At 40.0% G+C, this 19,246-nt stretch overlaps 1 protein-coding gene across 3 annotated transcripts; it reads right to left on the bottom strand.

Annotated features, from left to right (window-relative positions):
* Nucleotides 1-3,153: 3,153 nt before the first annotated feature.
* On the bottom strand, nucleotides 3,154-17,885 carry nsmce4a (NSE4A component of SMC5/6 complex). 3 transcript variants are annotated; one of them, XM_080205719.1, is made up of 11 exons: nucleotides 17,602-17,885; nucleotides 15,181-15,261; nucleotides 14,711-14,841; nucleotides 13,595-13,740; nucleotides 13,303-13,402; nucleotides 11,022-11,121; nucleotides 9,962-10,056; nucleotides 9,082-9,130; nucleotides 5,372-5,457; nucleotides 4,780-4,869; nucleotides 3,154-3,359 (listed from the first exon to the last, which is right to left on the bottom strand). In XM_080205719.1, the coding sequence occupies exons 1-10, from the start codon at nucleotides 17,852-17,854 to the stop codon at nucleotides 4,807-4,809; spliced, it is 1,104 nt and encodes a 367-aa protein (XP_080061845.1). In that variant the 5' UTR covers nucleotides 17,855-17,885; the 3' UTR covers nucleotides 3,154-3,359; nucleotides 4,780-4,806. The 3 variants fall into 3 exon arrangements, with proteins under 3 accessions (XP_080061845.1, XP_080061843.1, XP_080061846.1); XM_080205717.1 differs by having other exon boundaries at nucleotides 3,154-4,869; XM_080205720.1 differs by having other exon boundaries at nucleotides 3,154-4,869; nucleotides 11,031-11,121.
* Nucleotides 17,886-19,246: the final 1,361 nt, after the last annotated feature.

Here is a 19,246-nt window from a genome sequence, read left to right as displayed (position 1 = left end):
AAATGGCCTCCTTCTGCACTGTAATAACTATGATTCTCCAACAGCCTTATTTCTGTATATCAGAATACCAAGTATCTGTATCCCCACATCTCCTGTATGCTTGGTGAGAAAATTGTCTATTGCAAGTTCAGAGGAGGAACTGTTTAGTCTGCTTTCATTTTCCCTTGAAGAGCAAAGAGCAGCCCATGAATAATCATGGAGAAAAATGACAGCTTTCATGTAGAGGAAAATGAATAATCAGGCAGTGAGCAATAATTGACTAAAGATCAATTGACTACATTATTAATCAAATTTATCAATGTACTCAAAAATGCTGATTGTAGTGTGCATTGTTACAGAAAATTAAGAAGTTTCAATACCACAGACTAAATTTTCAGTTCACAATACCATTTGAAATTGCCAGTAGTCAGCTTTGGGCTAAGTACACAAGGCAAAACAATCTACACGTTTTGAGGAAAATCAGTATGGAATGCAATAAATATTGCACACAGATTTTCATAACATGAAGAAATACCTGTTATGAAGAGTTATGGGGCGGTATGGTGGCACAGTGGTTAGCACTGCTGCCTCACTGCGCTTGGGACCCGGCTTTGATGACTGTGTGGAGTTTGCACATTCTTCCCATGTCTACGTAGGTTTCCTCTGGCCACTCTAGTTTCCTCTTACAGTACAAAGGTGTGCAGGTTAGGTGGATTGGCTATGCTAAATTGTCCTTTTGTGTCAGGGGGACTAGTTAAGGTAAAAGCATGTCGTTATGGGGATATGCTCTGGGTGAGGTTGTGGTTGGTGCAGACTCAAATGGCCTCCTTCTGCAATGTAAAATCCTATAATAAAATTGTGATGATACTGTGCCTTTAAGAAAGGTCATATTTCTTGTGCAAGAATTTTTCTTTAGCAGTCAGTTCTATGTATTGGTGTCACTTTGTCTGTAACTGGTGGCTCGTTGTTACTGCAGCAACATATCTGATCCTAATTACTAAAGTGTTTGTTTTAATTTGAGTTAATGCTGTTCTTTTATTTTAGTGTTTTCCCTTGAGTTGTTTTAGAAAAGTAGAACTTGATTAGGTTAATGGACAGGACAAATCATGAGACTAGGCAGGGCCAGGCTTACAGAGCAAGCAAGTTAGTTGCTGTTTGGGATTTTGGAGGTTGCTTTCTCTCTTTGGATTTGGATACTGGGATCTGCCAGGAAATAAGTTCCTCTCTCTGGAGGCAGCTATATGGGAGTCAGAAGACAGGTGTGTTTCTGTGTGTTCAGAGGAGTTCAAAGGCTGGAAATCGAGCACCCACGTGAGCCAATTTTTTTTTGTGCTAACTTATTCTGGAGAGAGATTAATGTCAGTGGGGATATTGCTTAAATTGTAACTATAGAGATAGCTTGCTGTTAAGAGTTATACCTTGTCATGTTTAAGTATTTTAATTAGTAAAAGTTATACTAAATCATTGTTATATTTTAACTGTGTTGTTAAATAAAGATTGTTTGAATAAAAGCTTCATACTATGTCAATCGAATCATTGCTGGAGCAAAACTCCTTATACCAAAATCAAAAAAAGTTGGGTCTAGGCTAATTTCACAATTTACTTTGGAGTTTCTGATCTGTTCCCTAACAATATTAAGATATACATTAAAAGGATATACCACACAGAAGTATATCAAAAGGACAAAAAATAAAACATGTTAGATGTTTTCAGATTGTTGGGATGTGGGTTTGGGTAATAGATTATTTTGTGCCAACATCTAAAATAGTTAAAACAGGAGGGACAAGAACTGTATGCAAATGTAAAGCAAATAGAGGATTCTGAATCTGGAAGATTCTGAGAATAAGTGCAGTGGGCACATAAGTGGTAGTTTAATAAAGAGCAATTTGAAGTATATTTTGGAGCTATGAAAGGTAAAGTAAAAATTCATCACAATATCTTAAATGAGGGATTCTCACTATGAAGAGCTAGAAAAGTGGCATCTTTTCCATTGGAAATCCTTTCCTTAACAAGGTTAAGGAAAACTTAAAATTGGTTTTGAATTCTGAAAACTTTTAACAGGATCAATCATCAAAAAAAATTGTCCATGGGATATTGAAAGGAAGCAGTCTCAGGATTAATTCTAGAAGAACAGGACATTTTCTGAGGAGAGTAATGGATTTCAGAATAGTTTTAGAACATATGTTATGGCCCATAGGGCAATGCATTTGGAATGATGGAGTTATAGATGGGAAATCTGGGTGTACTGTTTCCTAAATGTTCTGTAGAATCTTTTAGTTTTTTAATGTTTCTTTGCTGATAAACTGGCTACCTGAGAAAGCTTGCAGCAGCCAAGCAAGAAGATTTACAGAGGAGTGCTGCTTTATAGGTAAGCACAGTAGTTAGCACTGCTGTCTCACAGCACCAGGGGCCTGGGTTCAATTCCTGGCTTGAGTCACTTTCTGTGCGTAGTCTGCACGTTCTCTCGTGTCTGTGTGGGCTTCCTCCGGTGCTCTGCTTTCTTCCTACAGTCCGAAAGGTGTGCTGGTTAGATGCTTTGGCCATGATAAATTCTCCCTCATGCATTTGAACAGATGCCAGAGTGTGGCAACTAGGGGATTTTCACAGTTACTTCATTGCCGTGTTAATGTAAGCCTACATGTGACACTAATAAAAGAAAAACATTCCAGCTCCTCTTGACCCACAGCAGTGCTGCAAATGGATCCAATCCTGTTTATCACCTTTTTAACCAAAAAACAAGGAAACCCAAATTTTAAAATAAAAATATTAAAACGGAGGATCACCTCAGAACAGATCGGTCATCCACTGGATTTGCTAAAACTGGAAGTGCATGGCTTTAAGGTGGGTTTGAACTTTTTGCCTGATATAAACACACCAATTTTTGGGGTTATAATTACTCACCTAAATAATTGGCTGAGTTTTTGAGAAGCAAAGAAAATGGAAAATGAGGCAGCTCTTGTTGAAGGGCTAGTACCAGTCCACAAATGCTTCACATTTTATCTAAACTTTCTAAATATATCAAGTCAGAAATATTTGAAAGACCACAAGTTTAGTAATACATTCAAGCATTTTGAAGTACGAGGCAAATGTTCAAAATTACTAACAATATTTAATTCCGATCTTGTATGTGTGCATAATTTTGTTCATGGAGTCTTTCAAACAACGACCAAAGAGAAATATCAACCATTTATTTTTTTTTCAAACTAAATATGCAAGTACTTCTAGGCAAAATATAGCTGTAATTTTCAATTTTCAAAAATGGAACTAAAAAACACATGAAGACATTTTATTACATTACTGTATAAACTTCCTGAGCCATATGTACAAGAAAATCCTCATTTCTCCAAGATAAAATTTTCTGGAGATTTTGGATATGACACCTGTAAACATAAAACAAATTGGGTCATTATTTTAAAAAAGTGCAAATTACAGGACAGAATTATAATTAAATTAGAGTATGAAAAGTCAGGAGTGAAATGCAATGGTCTCCACTTGCTTGGATGAGTGCAGCTCAACAATACTCAAGAAGCTTGACATCCCCCAGGATGAAGCAGCTCACTTGCTTGATACCCCTTCCACAAATATTCACTCCCTCCACCACCGATAAAAGTGGCAGCCATGTGTGCCATCTACAAGATACACTGCAGGAACTCATCAATGTCCCTTCCGAACCCACAAGCACTACCATCTGGAAGGACAAAAACAGCAGACACTTGGTAGGAGCAGCACCATAGCTTCCCCTCCAAGTCACTCACCATCCTGATTTGGAATTATAATCGTCACTCCTTCGCTATTGCTGGGTCTGGATCAAGACCTTGGAACTCCCCCCATAACATCACTGTGGGTGTACCGATACCTTAGAAACTGCAGCAATTCAACAACTATATTCAACAAGGCAGCTCATCACTGCCTGAAGAGCAGCTAGGGATTGGGTAATAAATGTTTGCCTAGCCAGCAACATCCACATCCTGTAAATTAATTTAAAAAAAAACACAGGACTGCGAAAGACTGTTCTGAAGGGGAACAATGGATTTCGGCCAGAAACAATTTTTTAAGCTGCAGTTAGCTAATTAACCATCATCTGACTCAAGCTTCTAAGCCTTCGGACAATGTTTTAATATTACATTTCTTGCCTCAAAAGAAGGTCTGCTGATTTAACTCTGACCCTGTAAGCTTCAAATAGCACGGCGCCAGGCTGACAAAGCAACTTGCTGCAAGTCTGAGCCTCTTCGAAGCCTGGTTATCTGGCGGCCACTGGCCACCATCTGTCTCACAGACAAATCTCTGTATAGTAACATCATCTCACTGCACCGTCATTATTGTTAAAGGAATTCTGCACTTCTGCCATCAGCCAGAAACCCACATGAAATGCAACTTCCGCGGGAGGGAACCCTCTGGGGATTTGGATTTTGGCAATCATGTGAACAGATATCCATTTCTGTGGTTCATTTTACTGTTAAGTTATTCATTGTTGAAAAGCCCTTTATTCCTGTCAATCATCTCCCCATTGCTGCCTGAAACCACCCCGCCCCCCCCAAGTTTGAATGTGTGAATAAACTAAACTTCCAATTTAATCCTAAGAGTGTGTGCTGCAAGTCACTTTGAACAAAGCATTTTTACAATAAGGACCACACAGCCTATTTTTGACAAGCACCTCTCTGCTTATGGACAGACAATGAGAGAATACAGGAATTCAGTATTGTCTCGGTCTCCTGGTCCTTCAGAGTAGAAATGATAAACATTATTAGTCAGTCTGAAATGTACATTTTATAAAAATGAATATGTTAAAAGGCTACGCACATTAAATACATGAAATAATTTAATCAATCAATCTCCTTGGGTGGATGGTGGTATCATAGCATCTGCTATTTCAAATGTATCAATTATTTCCTATAAAATAAAAAAGTTTGTATTAGAACACGTACATAAATCTTCTTTTAAGCCAAAAAAGGCACCTAACTTAATAAAAATGGCAAGGTTATACAAATAGCCTTGTTAATGAGATCTATCAAAATTTCTGATGTCTAAGCATAACAGTGGTCTATTGTAATGACTAACATTGATTCAACATGCTCAAAAGCTCTGCCCTTATTTCACTATCACTTTCCTAACACAAGTAACATTTTTTCTGCTGGCCCTAAACAGAATATTAGAACATTGAAGGTGGTATTTTACAGATTCAAAGTAGCGCCAGTTAGTAGAAGCAGTTAGAAAAAGGGGAAATGTTATCTGAAAACTTCTGATATTCACATCATCCTATACAGGTGTATGAGCTGCTTCAAAAAAACAGTAAAACCATTACATTACAACAGGATAATTTAGTATATAGCCTCCCGGAATATGATTTGGTTGCAAGATTTTCTAGCAGTCTCATTTTAGTTACCATACCTACCTTCCATTCCTGTTGACTCAAAGAAATAACTGTTTGCTGCCTTTGTTGTTGTGATCTTTCATTATCCACACCTTCACTTACTGGCTCTAAAAATAAAATCACAAAATAAAAATTTCCTTTAATATAGGAATACTCAAGATTTATAGAATCCCTATAGTGCAGGCGGCCATTCAGCCCATCGTGTCTGCAACGACCACAATCCCACTAGCCTCTATCCCCGACGTCCCATGTATTTACCCCTGCTGGTCCCCTAACACAAAGGGGCAATTCACCATGGCAAATCAACCTAATCCACACATCTTTGGACTGCGGGAGGAAACCCATGCAGACACAAGGAGGATGTGGAAACTCCACATAGACAGTGACCCAAGCCGTGAATCGAACTCGGATCCCTGGTGCTGAGGCAGTAGTGCTAACCACTGCACCACTATGCCGTCCTACACATGACCACTGCATATGCATTGACAAATACCAATTGATAAAGAGAAATAATAACGATGTCTCTGACTTAAGTTTGAATCTGTTCAGACTGGTTAAGTTTGCATAATGTAGCCTTTAAACCAGTGCTAACGCAGCAGACTCAAATTTACAGCAGTAATCCATAAGCTCTCAATGGCTGCCGGCCCACATAAAATAGCCCATATAATTCAAACTTTCATGGTGGACAAAGATACTGTCTGCACTCTAGTTCACAGGATAGCACGAAAATTAGGATCACAAGCTCAAAGAGCCTTCTTGTGGAGAAGAGCATAACCTAAAGGCCATCAATCCAAGACTTTAAAAAAAAAGGATACGCACTGCTGCCTAGGCCAGCATTTATTGCCCATTCCTAGTTGCCCTCAAGAAAGTGGCAGAGAGTTACCTTCCTGAATTGCTGCAATCTGAGGTGTAGGTACGTTCAGTGCCATTAGGGAAGGAGTTCCAGGATTTTGACTGAGTGATAGTGAAGGATTGACGATATACTTTCATGTTAGAAAATCCACTGAGATATCCAATAGGGAATTCAGAAGAATCTTGTTTCCCTAAGAGTGGTGAGAATCTGAAACTCACTACCATAGGGAGTGATTGATTTATTTAGATGCAGTTAGGGAGAAGCTCAACAGACACAAAGAGAAATTATAGATTTAGAGGAAGAAAGATGGAAAGGAGTGGCCGGGGGGGGGGGGGGTGGAGGTGGTGGGAAAGGGAAGCATAAACACCAGCATGGTCTGTTTCAATATCATAAATCCCACATAAGCAAAGCCTCAGCTTTGTAATTCTCATCATCCCATGGCCTTGCCTCTCCAAATCTTCCTCCACAAACTTTTTGAAATATTGTGTTCTGTTCCTCCAATTCTGGTCTTTCGTACATTCCAAATTGAATCTCTCCACCACAGACAGCCACACCTTCAGCTGCCAAGGTCCCAAGCTCCAGAATTCCCTCCATCACCCTCTGCTTCTGAGGCATTCCTTGAAACCTGCTTCTTTGTTCAAGCTTTTGGTCATATGGCCCCTTTTGTGGTTCTGTGTCAAACTTTGTTTGATGAAGTGCCTTGGGATATTTTCCTATGTTAGAAGGGACTATATAAATGCAAGTTGTTGAAGTCTTTGAGTCTTGCCAGAATGTGATTCTGGCAAGAGTGATAGTTCTCCAGCACCATGCCTGGTGAGCCTGGGTAGATAAAGTCAGTAGGCTATTTTATTACAGAAGGTATCAGAGCTAAAGAGTAAGAATATCAGGATCACTGATGATTAGGAACATGAATCTTCACAAATTCACCACTCTACAATCCAGGCAAATGGAGAACCTCCAATTCTTTACTCCACTGAGATCATCAAATTCAGTATAGACCGGGAGCAGATCAGGTGTCTCCAGGTCTATAAGGCTCCATGATACATTTGCTGATTCCTTTATTCAAATTATAAAAAAATCTATAATTCTAGCCCTTATGAAGTAAAAGATCATATACATGGAGACAAAAGTAGTAGGTTTGGTAGAATGAGTTATCCACAAGTTGAATAATTGAACACTGATTGCAACAGTGGGCTCTGTACAAATTGTGAAGGAAGACCACAATTATACTTCAAAGATGCACAATATACAATACTAATCATCAAAAAAATTATCCAATAAATTGGTCCACTGTGTTTGCAAATAGGAAGACTTGAATATCCAATGATATTCCAGCTCATTCATATTACAAATTACATTTCATGTTAGAGACTGAGTCAAGACTCCTGATCAGTGCTGCTGACTTTTTTTTTAATTCTTTCACAGGGCGTGGGCATTGCTGGCCAGGCCAGATTTGTTGTCGATCCCTAATTGCCCTTGAAGATAATGGCAATCTGCCTTCTTGAGCCACTGCAGTCCATGCAGGAACACCTACCATGCTGTTAGGAAGGGTCCTGCTGTTAGCAGGATTTTGACCCAATGACAGTGAAGGGATAGGGATACAGTTCTAAGTCTGGATGATGTCCGAGTTGGAGAACAACTTGCAAAAGCGGCATTCCCATGCATCTGCTGCTCTTGCCCCTCTAACTTTTAGAGGTTGCAGGACGCTGTCAAAGTAGGCTTGGTGAGTTGCTGCAGTGCATCTTGTAGCTTGTACACAACTGTGCTGTTCAAGTGAGTTGAAATTGCTTTCAAATACAAAGTGAAAGGATTTGTATTCATATCGTGCATTTCACAACCCCAGAGTTGCCAAAACAGTTGTGGCAGACGATTTATGCGCAGCAGAATCCCATAAACTGAAATTGGCTATACGACCAAATGATATGTTTTAGTAGTTTTGGCTGACTAAATTTTGGCCAGAACATCCAGAGAATCACGTGTTGCTTGAAAGGGTCAATAATCACACAAGCTTCGAGATTCAGTCACACACAGGGAAAGCTACGAGAAAAGCCACAGGTCTTGATTGAAGCAGACTCAGATACGGGTCAAGAATCATAAAGCTACAAGCAAGACCTCCACAGAATGTGTTGCAAAAATGTTTATGTTCTAACAAGAGACAATGGAATCTTTTTGGGTGGGGGGGGGGGGGGGGGGGCTGATGTGAACAGTGATTAGAAAAATAACTTCATAATTGTGTAGAAAGAAAATCATGCTTGGTGATATTATAATTAGGTAGACGTACACAAGTTGTAATTGGACAATTATACCCTTGTGTATGCATGATGTAAACCTAAATCGATAATTATGAGTGAATGTAGATATAACTTAAATTACTGCTTAATTCCTGGATCGAGGCTTTTTCCTGAGTGAACCACTAGTTGGAGCACTAGCCCTTACTGTGGTTTGCATTAAAGGCATTGACTGAAACTTCAAGAATCTTTGGTCTTCTCAAGAGTGAAGTTGTGTGCCATCTACAAGATGCACTCTAACAACTCACCAAGCCTACTTTGACAGCATCTTGCAAACCTACAATCTCTAACAGCTAAAAGGACAAGGGCAGCAGATACATGGGAACGCCACCGCCAGCAAGTTGCCCCCCAAGTCACACAAGTTGGATCGAACCCACAAGATATTTACAGTTCTAATGATCTTTCCCAAGTACACTATAGCTAAATAGCTGCATTTTTCTCCCCAATAGTGCCCTTCAAATACTGCCATGGGATTTAATTATCTTTTCAAAAAAGACAGTCCTGTCGTTTTTGAAATATGCAGTAGCATCCATTAAGGTTATGGGCATATGCTAAGAAAGAAATTAAGACAAATCTTGAGAGTTACTTACCAATGATTGGTAGTTTGTCTTGGTCAAGTCCAATGGCTGCAAAACCGTCCTGAAAACACATGATACCATCATTTCAAATCTTAATTACTAACTTAGAGTTGGGGCTGTATCCAATTCCAAACTAAGAACAAGAAAGAAATGAAGAGTTTCACACCTTAAAGTGCAACACCAGTGGGTCATCAGACCAGGTTTAATAAATGTACACAAAGTGGCTCAAACCCACAAGACATTTACAATTCTAATGATCCCTCCCACATTTGCTAAACATTTAAACATGGTGGAAGAAAACTTCAAGCACACAAGTAACCACATTCAAAAGCATGTACAGTCCTGCCAGAGGTGGTATTAATACTGGTCTGAGCAAAGGCTGCAATATAAATACAGCATCAGGTGCAGGAGGAAAGTTTCTCTTTTTTATAAGTATGCGTTCTTAAGAAGCACAGCATTGGAAATAATTATGTTTACAATATTTTCCCAATACAATTTGCCAATCTGTACGGCTTAGCTGGTTTCAGCTGGGCCAGCAGCTCCAACAGTAAAATCAATTTCAGAAATTCTGGGTTAGCGGAAAGGCAGTGGGCAGAAGGAAAATCAGTGATCTCTGTTGAACTTGTTTAGGTAAGGTTATCAAATGAGGGTTGCTCTAAGCCCAGATCTAACACTGCTACAAGTGAATAGCCTAAATTATCAAGCAAGGCACTAAAATGATGACCAACACACAAGAGACTACAAGGTTACAGATCAGGAGACAGAATAAAACATCTCCCTGTAGCAAGGTAGATTCTTCTCTCTTACACAAGGCTTTGAAATACTATTTGCGGAAAGGGTACTTTAGTACAAGTAGTTGTGCTGCAAGTCAATTACAGACTGTAACACTTACCCTTACAATGAAGGAGACATGGAATATGTTTTCCACAGTTCGCGCATAGGAATGTGGATCAATTACAAAGTCAAAGAAATTGATCGGTGTATCAGCTGTAGAAGATAAAACATTCAAAAATCAGTATCTTCTAGAGTGTGACATTATCCCTCAAAAAATCCTAATCTTATAAAGATTTCTAAATGCAGTGGAAATCAGCTTAAATCCCTGCAGAAGTATCACAATAGCTGTTACACATTATGGATATTACCAGACAATATTGCTTGCAAGCAAAATACACAAGTTGATGATTACAAATTGTTGGTGCAGTAGAGCTGAATGATAAAGGCGGTGAATAGATTATACATAATGAGATAAATGTTTCATTATATTGAGGTATGTGAACAGTGATACAAGAACATGTTGAAATACTGCAGTGGTATTGATGTGCTACAAGTACGTTGTCCTTGTGTGAAGGTGGATCAGAGTTCAGACTGTTCAAAGGAGTCAAGAGAAATGTTAAGGAAGGTGGGATAATGATATCTGCAGCAACTGACTCTCAATATAAATACGGAATGCAAAAGGTTACTTTCTGAGCAAAGTCACTTGTTCAATTCTTCAGTGCTTCATTGTTGCATTAGTTCATGGTTATTCTATTGATGATAGAGGCAGGCGGATAAATGCAGCCATGTGTAATATCAGGGGAACCAGACTGCTGGCAGCAAGGTTAAACGGGAAGTCACTCTTCAGTAAATTAAAGTCAGATGGGAAGACCAAGGTTATGTGATAATGAGTAGGACAATCAATAACTTTAGTGACTAAGAAAAGTGAGTGGAAAACAAAATGACAAAAAGAATGGCAACTGTTACAGAAAATTCTATATGCAACACTCACATTGAGTAACAGGAAATAGTCAAGTCCCTTCAGTAAAGCTTTTAATAAGTTTACTGCTAAATGACACAGAATAATAGTTCTACTTTGTCACTCAAAAGCTTTTTAAATTCTGCTTTGACTAGCAATAACAAAGATTGATTCTATACTTTTAATTGTGAAGAGTAACATTACAGCATGACGTATTTACCATACTCACGGTCAGATTTGAAATACTCTTGCAATAGTCCCAAGATCCTCTCAACTTCCTTTTCTGTAGCTTCTTGATGTGATTCATCCATTTTTTTCAACTTTTTTGTAAATAAAAGATTTACAGAGTAGATTGTTCAAAAATTAAATCATTTCTTAAATTTAAAATCTCAGTAATGACAATTCCCTGAAACCCAAGATCCCCAAGCTACACAGCTTGAATTTGCTACTACCATTTTTATTTCCAGCTATTTAGTTTTTACTTTTCACACTATGTGGCCCTGTTTTCATTGGCAGGCATGGCAGTTCTCAATCTTGTGCTTATTGGCAGTGCTCACAGAGTGAAGTCGCTAACTTTGTCAAACTATGGACAAAATTAACTTGCCCCAACTCATTTTACCGTGAAGTCAGACAGCCAAAGAACCCGTCTTGATCCCACCCATCTTGGATTTAAACCAGATCTCTGAAATAAATAGTTAATTAATACAATAAATCTAATAAATCTTTATGTTGAAGTCATCAAATTGTCTCCAAGAATGAAAAAAAACTTGCATTTATGCAATACCAAACCAGTATCTTAATTTTATCCAGACTAGTGACAAAAAAAACTGTTTCCCTACTGCTCAAGCAACAAAGGAAAAGAACTTGCAAAGCAATCTCAAGATGTCCCAAATTCCTTCACAACGAATACATTACTTTTTGAAGTGTAACAGTTGTTAACTGTCAGAACTTTAATAAATATAAGGACATATGACAGCCAGTTTGCACACAAGATCCTAGAAACAACAAAATAAACAAATGGATAATCTATTCAAAGAATGTTAACTGAAGGATAAATGTTGATTGGATCACAAAAAAAATTACCTGCTCTTCTTCAAACAGTGGCTTAAGATCTTTAGCATCACAATGAAAGAACAGACAAGGCCAGTGTCTGAAAGATGGCACCTCATGCACCACTTTCCTATTAAGTGCAGGTCTGGAATATATGTAGTGTTTGGAATAGGGCTTGGAAGCACAACTTATTGACTCCAAAGCAAGAGCACTACGGCTGAGCCAGGCCAACATCTTTTAAATTCAAACTCTAGTTGTCCTGAAGATGGTGGTTATAGGCCTTTGTTATGAATGAAAGCGCTGAGAAAGGAGTGGCTCATTATTCACTGAATAAGATAGAGTCATACTGACTCAAAACATTCATTGTTTCTCTTCATAGATGAGGAGACTTTCTGTTTTTGTTTCACATTCCAGCATTTTACTCAATTTTTTTTTAAATCCTTCTCAATATGTGGGCAATGCAGGCCATATTTCCCATCCATCGCTAGTTGCTCTGAACAACAGAGAACCTCGCTAAGCTACTTCAGTGGACGTTTCAGAATGAATCCCTAATATGACAAGTCACATATAGGCCAGACCAGGTGGGCATGACAGGTATGCTTCACTAAATAATATCACAGAAATGCAAGAGCACAGAATGATCCATTCGGCCCATCACATCTACGCCAGGTCTCCAAAATATAGTTCCATATTAGTGAGCCAGTTGGGTTTTTGGAACTGAAAAATCTATCAGCTTTCAGGGTCAATCTTGCCCTGCCCCCACTGCTAGGCCACAATTTAGTAAATGCAATGAAATTCAATTTATCAAACTATACTAGAGTTAAAATCTTAAACTCACGCCTTCTTAAACTCACGCCTTTGGGTTGCTCATCTAACAGGATAATTACTGCACTATCACAACCTAACTAAGACTTGTGGTTCTGGACTCTCAGTAGGGAAAGCTTTGAGTGGTTTGGAAGTGCAGGCTAAATGGATCAATGTTTTGTTCTTGGACCAAAACGTTGCTTTGTTTTCACGAAAGCCAGTCAGTCAGAGAACTTCAGTGAATTATTTCGATTGCTCTGCACAACATTTCTTTGTATGTGCACAGGTCGGCATAGAATCCAAGTTTTTGTGTGTGTGTGTGTGTGTGTGTGTGTGTGTGTGTGTGTGTGTGTGTGTGGGGGGGGGGGGGAGAGAGACACACAGAGAGCGAGACAGACAGACAGACACACACACACACACACACACACACACACACACACACACACACACACGAGAGAGAGAGAGAGAGACACAGAGGGAGAGAGAGAGAGAGACAGAGACAGAGAGACACACACAGAGACAGACACAGACACAGAGAGAGAGAGAGACACACACAGAGAGAGAGAGAGAGAGAGAGGGAGAGAGAGAGAGAAAAAAGAACAGCTTGAACACAGGCCTGAAATCAAGATGGCAGAACAACAACAAACCTGTGTAGGCATTATTCTATGTTCCTCCTTTGTCGGGACTCTCTTCTGCCTCTCAGTTTTCTGTCGTGGAACTGGAGGTTCACTCTTGAAAGACCCCAGCCTACATTGCAAGATAGATATGGTCAAATATGCAAAAAGGCAGAATTGCACTTAAATAGCATCTTTCTCAACTTCAATTTGCTTAAGTACAAGCCAATGAAGTAGTTCTGAAGTGTAGTCAGCTTTGTACAGTATTTGAACTACAGCACTGCAAGTTTACAATTGCAACAGGCAGAAAAGATGCTCAACTTACATAAAATGAAAGGCTGGGGCTCTTTTAAAATATTTTTGCGTTTCGTTTCCAAGTTTCGTCCACGCATCTTTAGGAAGCCACCCTGCAGATTCGTCATCATCATCGCTCCCTTCAGTTTCCAGTCGATTTAAGCCCATGAATGTTAACTGCACAGAAATGATTTATATCCAATAATATTATAATTAGCATTTGATTTTTCTGTAGGAGGGAAAAATATAAACTCTTTCACACTGGCATTAAATAGTAAAAAAAACTTGTGGTTGATGTATTCATTTTACTTCCAACTTTAATAAATAAGCTTCAAGGAAAAATGCTAAATTCTGGATTGTGTATTCCAGCTATTTATTTTTCCTCCATATTTTGGAGATGAATAGCATATTAAATCAGGAGATAATAATACTCTTCAATTTAACATAAGATGTTGCCGTAATCTTAAATATGCTTTTGCATAAAACGAAAGGTTCCTTCTGTGCTGCGAAATCCATGATAGGAATGCCACTGCCTATAGGCAAAGTTGGCATTTGTGTAAAATACTGGAAATTATTAGAAACCAATAACGTGGTGGCACAGTGTTTATCACTGCTGCCTCACAGCTCCAGGTACCCGAGTTCAATTCCAACCTTGGATGACTGTGTGGAGTTTGCATGTTCTTCCTGTGCCTGCATGGGTTTCCTCCAGTTTCCTTCCACAGTCCAAAGACATGTAGGTTAGGTGGATTGGCCATACTAAATTTCCCCCTAGTGTCCCAAGATGTGTAGATTAGAAGGATTAACCATAGTAAATGTGTGGGGTTACAGGGATAGGGCAGGAGATAGGAACAGGCTAAGAGTTGGTTCAGAATCAATGGGCATCACATTCAATCAAATACTTGTGCTTAAAAGCAAAATCCCACAAGTAATTATTAAACACAAGCGTCAAAGCTGTTGGGTGCATACAGTAATCACAGTTACAAATCAGTAATGGCTTTAATCAGGGTAATTGTGCAAGCTGCAAAGCAGTCTTGTACAAAATTAAATAAAGCGCAGTTAAAACATAATTCCACCTTGGAAGTTCATAAAGAATTGGAAAACATTTCAATTTAATTTTCTGGTACTTTTGCTTGCAATGAAAACTTACCAGTTCCTCTGCAAAGACCGATGGGTCAAAAACCATCATATCTGTGTGTAACTGATTAGCTTTCTCTTGACCCAGGTTTGTTGCAAGCACTAAAAATTGTGCATCCAGGGCTGCTTCACGCGTTTGTCGGACTGAAAGGTACATAAGGAGTCACCATTAGTAATTTTAAAAGTTCAAACTCATGATGTGCCTGTGCAACATATCAGCTCATAAACATTGTCCCCATAAATCCAAGGGTCTCAAAATAAATACCAAATGACTGAGCATGAAGGGCATTAAGGGTGGAAGAAAAAGCACTGGACAGGAGTTTTAATCAAGCTGAAAATCAGACATTCTTCAGTTACGTTCTATATTTTTAATTATTGTCTGAACAAGAAACTAGCTAATGCAGTTGTCCTTGTTTTTGGATTTCACTGCACTGTAACCTTTTCTTCATAAAGACATATTGAGTAGTAATAAACAGTACTCACCATTGGAAAAGAGTTTGTTAGCTTCCTCAAGGGCTTCTGTTAATTTATTACTGTTGGGTCTGATCATATCCTCTCGATTCTCTGAAATATTGAGGGGGAAAATACAAGTCAGGGAACCACTTCACAAAAATGCTGTGGTTTATTTGCGAATGCAACACTGGAGAAGTCTATGGTGATAAAGAGGAGATGAGGCCACGTTAGGACACAAACACGCAAATAGAAATTTCAGCTACAACTTAAGACATCGGAAACCCTCCAACTATGGACTTATCCAATAGGTCAATTCATGGCCTCAAGATATGCAGAGGTGCAAGCACAAGCTGATAATGAGGAGCAATTGTTTACTCATGCAAAGACAACCAGTGGTAGAATGACAGCCTAATTTACAGCTCTCATCATGCACCCCAGGATAAGAAACATAACAGAATAGGTGGGGAGAGAAAAAAAAACTTTCAAAGGGGAATGAAGACAACCAGGAATCTTGGTTCACACGAAGACTAATGTTTCAGGAAAGAGCAGAATGAACACCTTGCAGTGACCTCTTTTAAGAGCATAAGAAATAGGAGCAGGAGTAGGCCATCTAGCCCTTCGAGCCTGCCCCGCCATTCAATAAGATCATGGCTGATCTGTCGTGGCTCAGTTCCACATTCCCGCCCTCTCCCCATAACCCTTAATTCCCTCCCTTATCAAAAACCCATCAACCCGCGTCTTAAAAATATTTAAGGCGAGGTAGCCTCCACCACTTCAACGGGCAGAGAATTCCAGAGATTCACCACCCTTTGAGTGAAGAAGTTCCTCCTCAACTCCGTTCTAAACCGCCCCCCCTTTATCTTGAGGCTGTGCCCCCTAGTCCTACTATCCTTTCTGAGCGGGAAGAGTCTCTCCACCTCTATCCTATCCATCCCATTCATCATCTTATACGTCTCAATGAGATCTCCCCTCATTCTTCTAAACTCCAACGAGTACAAGCCTAGTTTATTCAGCCTCTCCTCATAGCTCAACCCCCTCAACTCCGGCATCAGCCTAGTAAACCTCCTCTGCACTCCCTCCAAGGCCAAAATATCCTTGCGTAAGTACAGCGCCCAAAACTGCACACAGTACTCCAGCTGCGGCCTCACCAATGCCCTATACAGCCGCAGCAAGACCTCCCTACTTTTATATTCAATCCCCCTCGAACAAACTCAAGTTAAAATCAGGACAAAGTAAAAGGGGCAGCTTTCCAAAAGGAGGGGGAACAGCCCGAACAAAATCAAGTACAAACGAAACTCGAAACACCAAAATATAATGAGGACTTGAGGAATTGCAGCTCTATACTGAATATTTCAAAGGCAGTAATGACAGGATTGCTTCATGTCATACACTGTGGTCCAAGCAGAATTAGATCAAATCTATCATTTGATAGCAAGTCATAAACAGAATTGTGCATTTTACAATATTGGATAACATTCTGAAGCTGGGAAACTGCTCAGACATCAGGTTTCACACAAAACAGATTGGTTTCCATGTCCAAGTTACAGGGGGAGATTTTGAACGTGAGGTTGGGAAATTTTACTCGTTCTCAGAATCACATTTGGTAATTGCATCCATTTTCCATGAGAGTTAGAAACCTTGTCCATTATTAAACCTTTCATTAGAAGTTATTTACAAGTGCCACAATAAGGGTAAGCCTGCTTCATTGCCATGAATGGAGGGGAGGGGAGGGGAGGGGAGGGGAGGGTGCAGACAGCAGACAGTCCACAACATACACTGCCTACACATTTATCATCTTAAAGTCAGAGAGATTGCAGCATAGAAACAGGTCCTCCAGCGCAACTAGTTCCCTAAACTGAACTAATCCCATTTGCCTGCCTTTGACCCATATCCCTCTAAACTTTTCCCACCCACATACCTGCCCAAAAATCTTTTAAATGTTATAATTGTACCTGTTTTTAATACATCCTCTAGCAGCTCATTCCATATCCGCACCACCCTCAGATCCCCTTTAAATCTTTCCCTCTTACCTTGAAGCTATGCCCTCTCGTTTTGGGTTCCCCTACATTGAGGGAAAGACCTCGGACATTTACTTTGCCTCTCACGATTTTATAAACCTCTATAAGGTCACCCCACACCTCCAGAGAGAAAAGTGCCAGCCCCCCTTTATAATTCAAACTTCCAGTCCTAATAACATCCTTGTAAATCTTTTTATGCAAATGTGGGTAACAAAAAAAAGCCACTAAACTGGCCTGTGATATTGAGATACACTCGCCCTAAGCAGAAGGGACGTGGATTATATTCATATTGATTTTTATAAGGGTTTGTTTTTGTTTGATGGTTTAATTTGAAGACACTGGGAGGGGGATGGGGGTGCTAACCCCCGGCTCTCCCTGTGACAGTGAGAGAAGCTGTGTAAGGAACGAGCCGGGCCGCCCGCCGCTCACTCACGCTGGACGCTGTTGATGAGCTCCCGGTACTGGTGCCTCAGCATCCTCCGGCGGTTCGGGTCATCGTCCCGGGCCCCGTACGGGATACCCCCGTCGGCCAGCTCCTCCTCCTCGGTCATGGTGCAGTCGGAGACGGCCGAGTTCCTCCTGCCGCGCTGCGGGCCGGCCGCCGTGCCGTTGGAGGTGCTGGGCACGGAGCGCTGCGAGCTACCGCTGGGGTGGGAAATCCGCGCACGACCTCTGCCCTCCGCCATTGTCTCCCCGGTGGCCAGCCCCTTCTGAGCGCGTCACCACTCCCTGCAACGTCAGCAAAGTGCGCCGGAAGCCTACCCTCCAACTATCAGCTGAACAATGTTGTGGCCGGGTCTGTCAGTGACTGCAGAGGAAACCCTTCATCAGCATTAGGAATAATTCAAATATTTCAATATTATTTATTGGTGCCACAAGTAGGCTTACATTAATACTGCAATGAAGTTATTGTGAAAATTCCCTAGTCATCACACTCTGGCACGTATTTGGGTAAGGTACAGACAATTTAAGATCTTTAAGACTTGATTAGCTGTAAAGACTCGCATTCCAATCATTATTCATATAAATTGAGTTTGTATCTTTATATGCCCTGATTATGATCAGATCTCCCACTCACCTGACAAAGGAGCAGCACTCCGAAAGCTAGTGGTGTTTGCTACTAAATAAATCTGTTAGACTTTAACCTGCTGTTGTGCGACTTCTTACTGTGTTAACCCCAGTCCAACACCGACATCTCCATATCGTATGGGGAGACTGCAGAGGAAACCCTTCATCAGCACTGGGAATAGTTTCAAATGTTTCAGCTGTATTTATTGGTGTCATAAGTAGGCTTACATTAACATTGTAATTAAGTTATTGTGAAAATCCCCTAGGCACCACACTCTGGCACCTGTTTGGGTACACAGAGAATTTAGCATAGCCAATGCACCTCCAATAGACACAGACAAAACACGTGCATTATTTTGCCTTTTTGATATAGCAGTGAACCATAAAATAAATCAAACTGATAAAAATTTAAATAATATTGTCCCTTGGGTACACAAGACATCAAATTGTGAAAATTGCATATTCTTTCTCCTGGCCACCTGGGGTGCAACAAAGCCATGGAAGAGAACAGACTCTCCACAGGTACATTTTCATAATAAAATCCAAAAGGTACACTATTGCTCCAGTATCATCCAACAGAAAACTAATAAAAGCAATCCCTCTTGGGGACAAATAGTAAAAAAACTCAGCAAAATAAAGAAAACTTGGGAACTTAAAAATATTATGTACACTATCCACTAGAGCCCTGTGGTGTCCAGAAGCCAAGCAGGGACTATTGAACACCATGTACTCCTTATCCAGAACCACCCAAGTGCAGAAAAGGAAGGGTGAGGCAAACTCTCCACACATGCTGAGTCACCAGCATAGTGTTTTTAGCAATTTTGATTCATGTCTCCAACATAGGCAATTTTTGATTGTACTTTTACAAATATGCTGGGTCCAAAAGTCATTTAGCTTTAGACATGGAACCCTTTCTGATATATCGCAGATTGACATATAAACTGGGTGCAAAATTGTCAGAGTGCACTTTTGTAGTGTGGCCAGCCATATTAACTGGCTGTTTTTTGCAC

The sequence above is a fragment of the Carcharhinus amblyrhynchos genome, chromosome 17 (genome assembly GCF_965287045.1).
Source record: "Carcharhinus amblyrhynchos chromosome 17, sCarAmb.v2.hapA, whole genome shotgun sequence".
NCBI classification, from domain to species: Eukaryota; Metazoa; Chordata; class Chondrichthyes; order Carcharhiniformes; family Carcharhinidae; genus Carcharhinus; species Carcharhinus amblyrhynchos.
This window is presented reverse-complemented; position numbering and strand designations above follow the sequence as displayed.

Coding starts and splice junctions, on each gene's coding strand:
- nsmce4a (XM_080205717.1), bottom strand. CDS start 17,854: ATGGCGGAGGGCAGAGGTCGTGCGCGGATTTCCCACCCCAGCGGTAGC. Junction 15,262..17,601: donor GCTCATCAACAGCGTCCAGC/GTGAGTGAGCGG, acceptor TCAATATTTCAG/AGAATCGAGAGGATATGATC. Junction 13,403..13,594: donor GCCCCAGCCTTTCATTTTAT/GTAAGTTGAGCA, acceptor CTTGCAATGTAG/GCTGGGGTCTTTCAAGAGTG.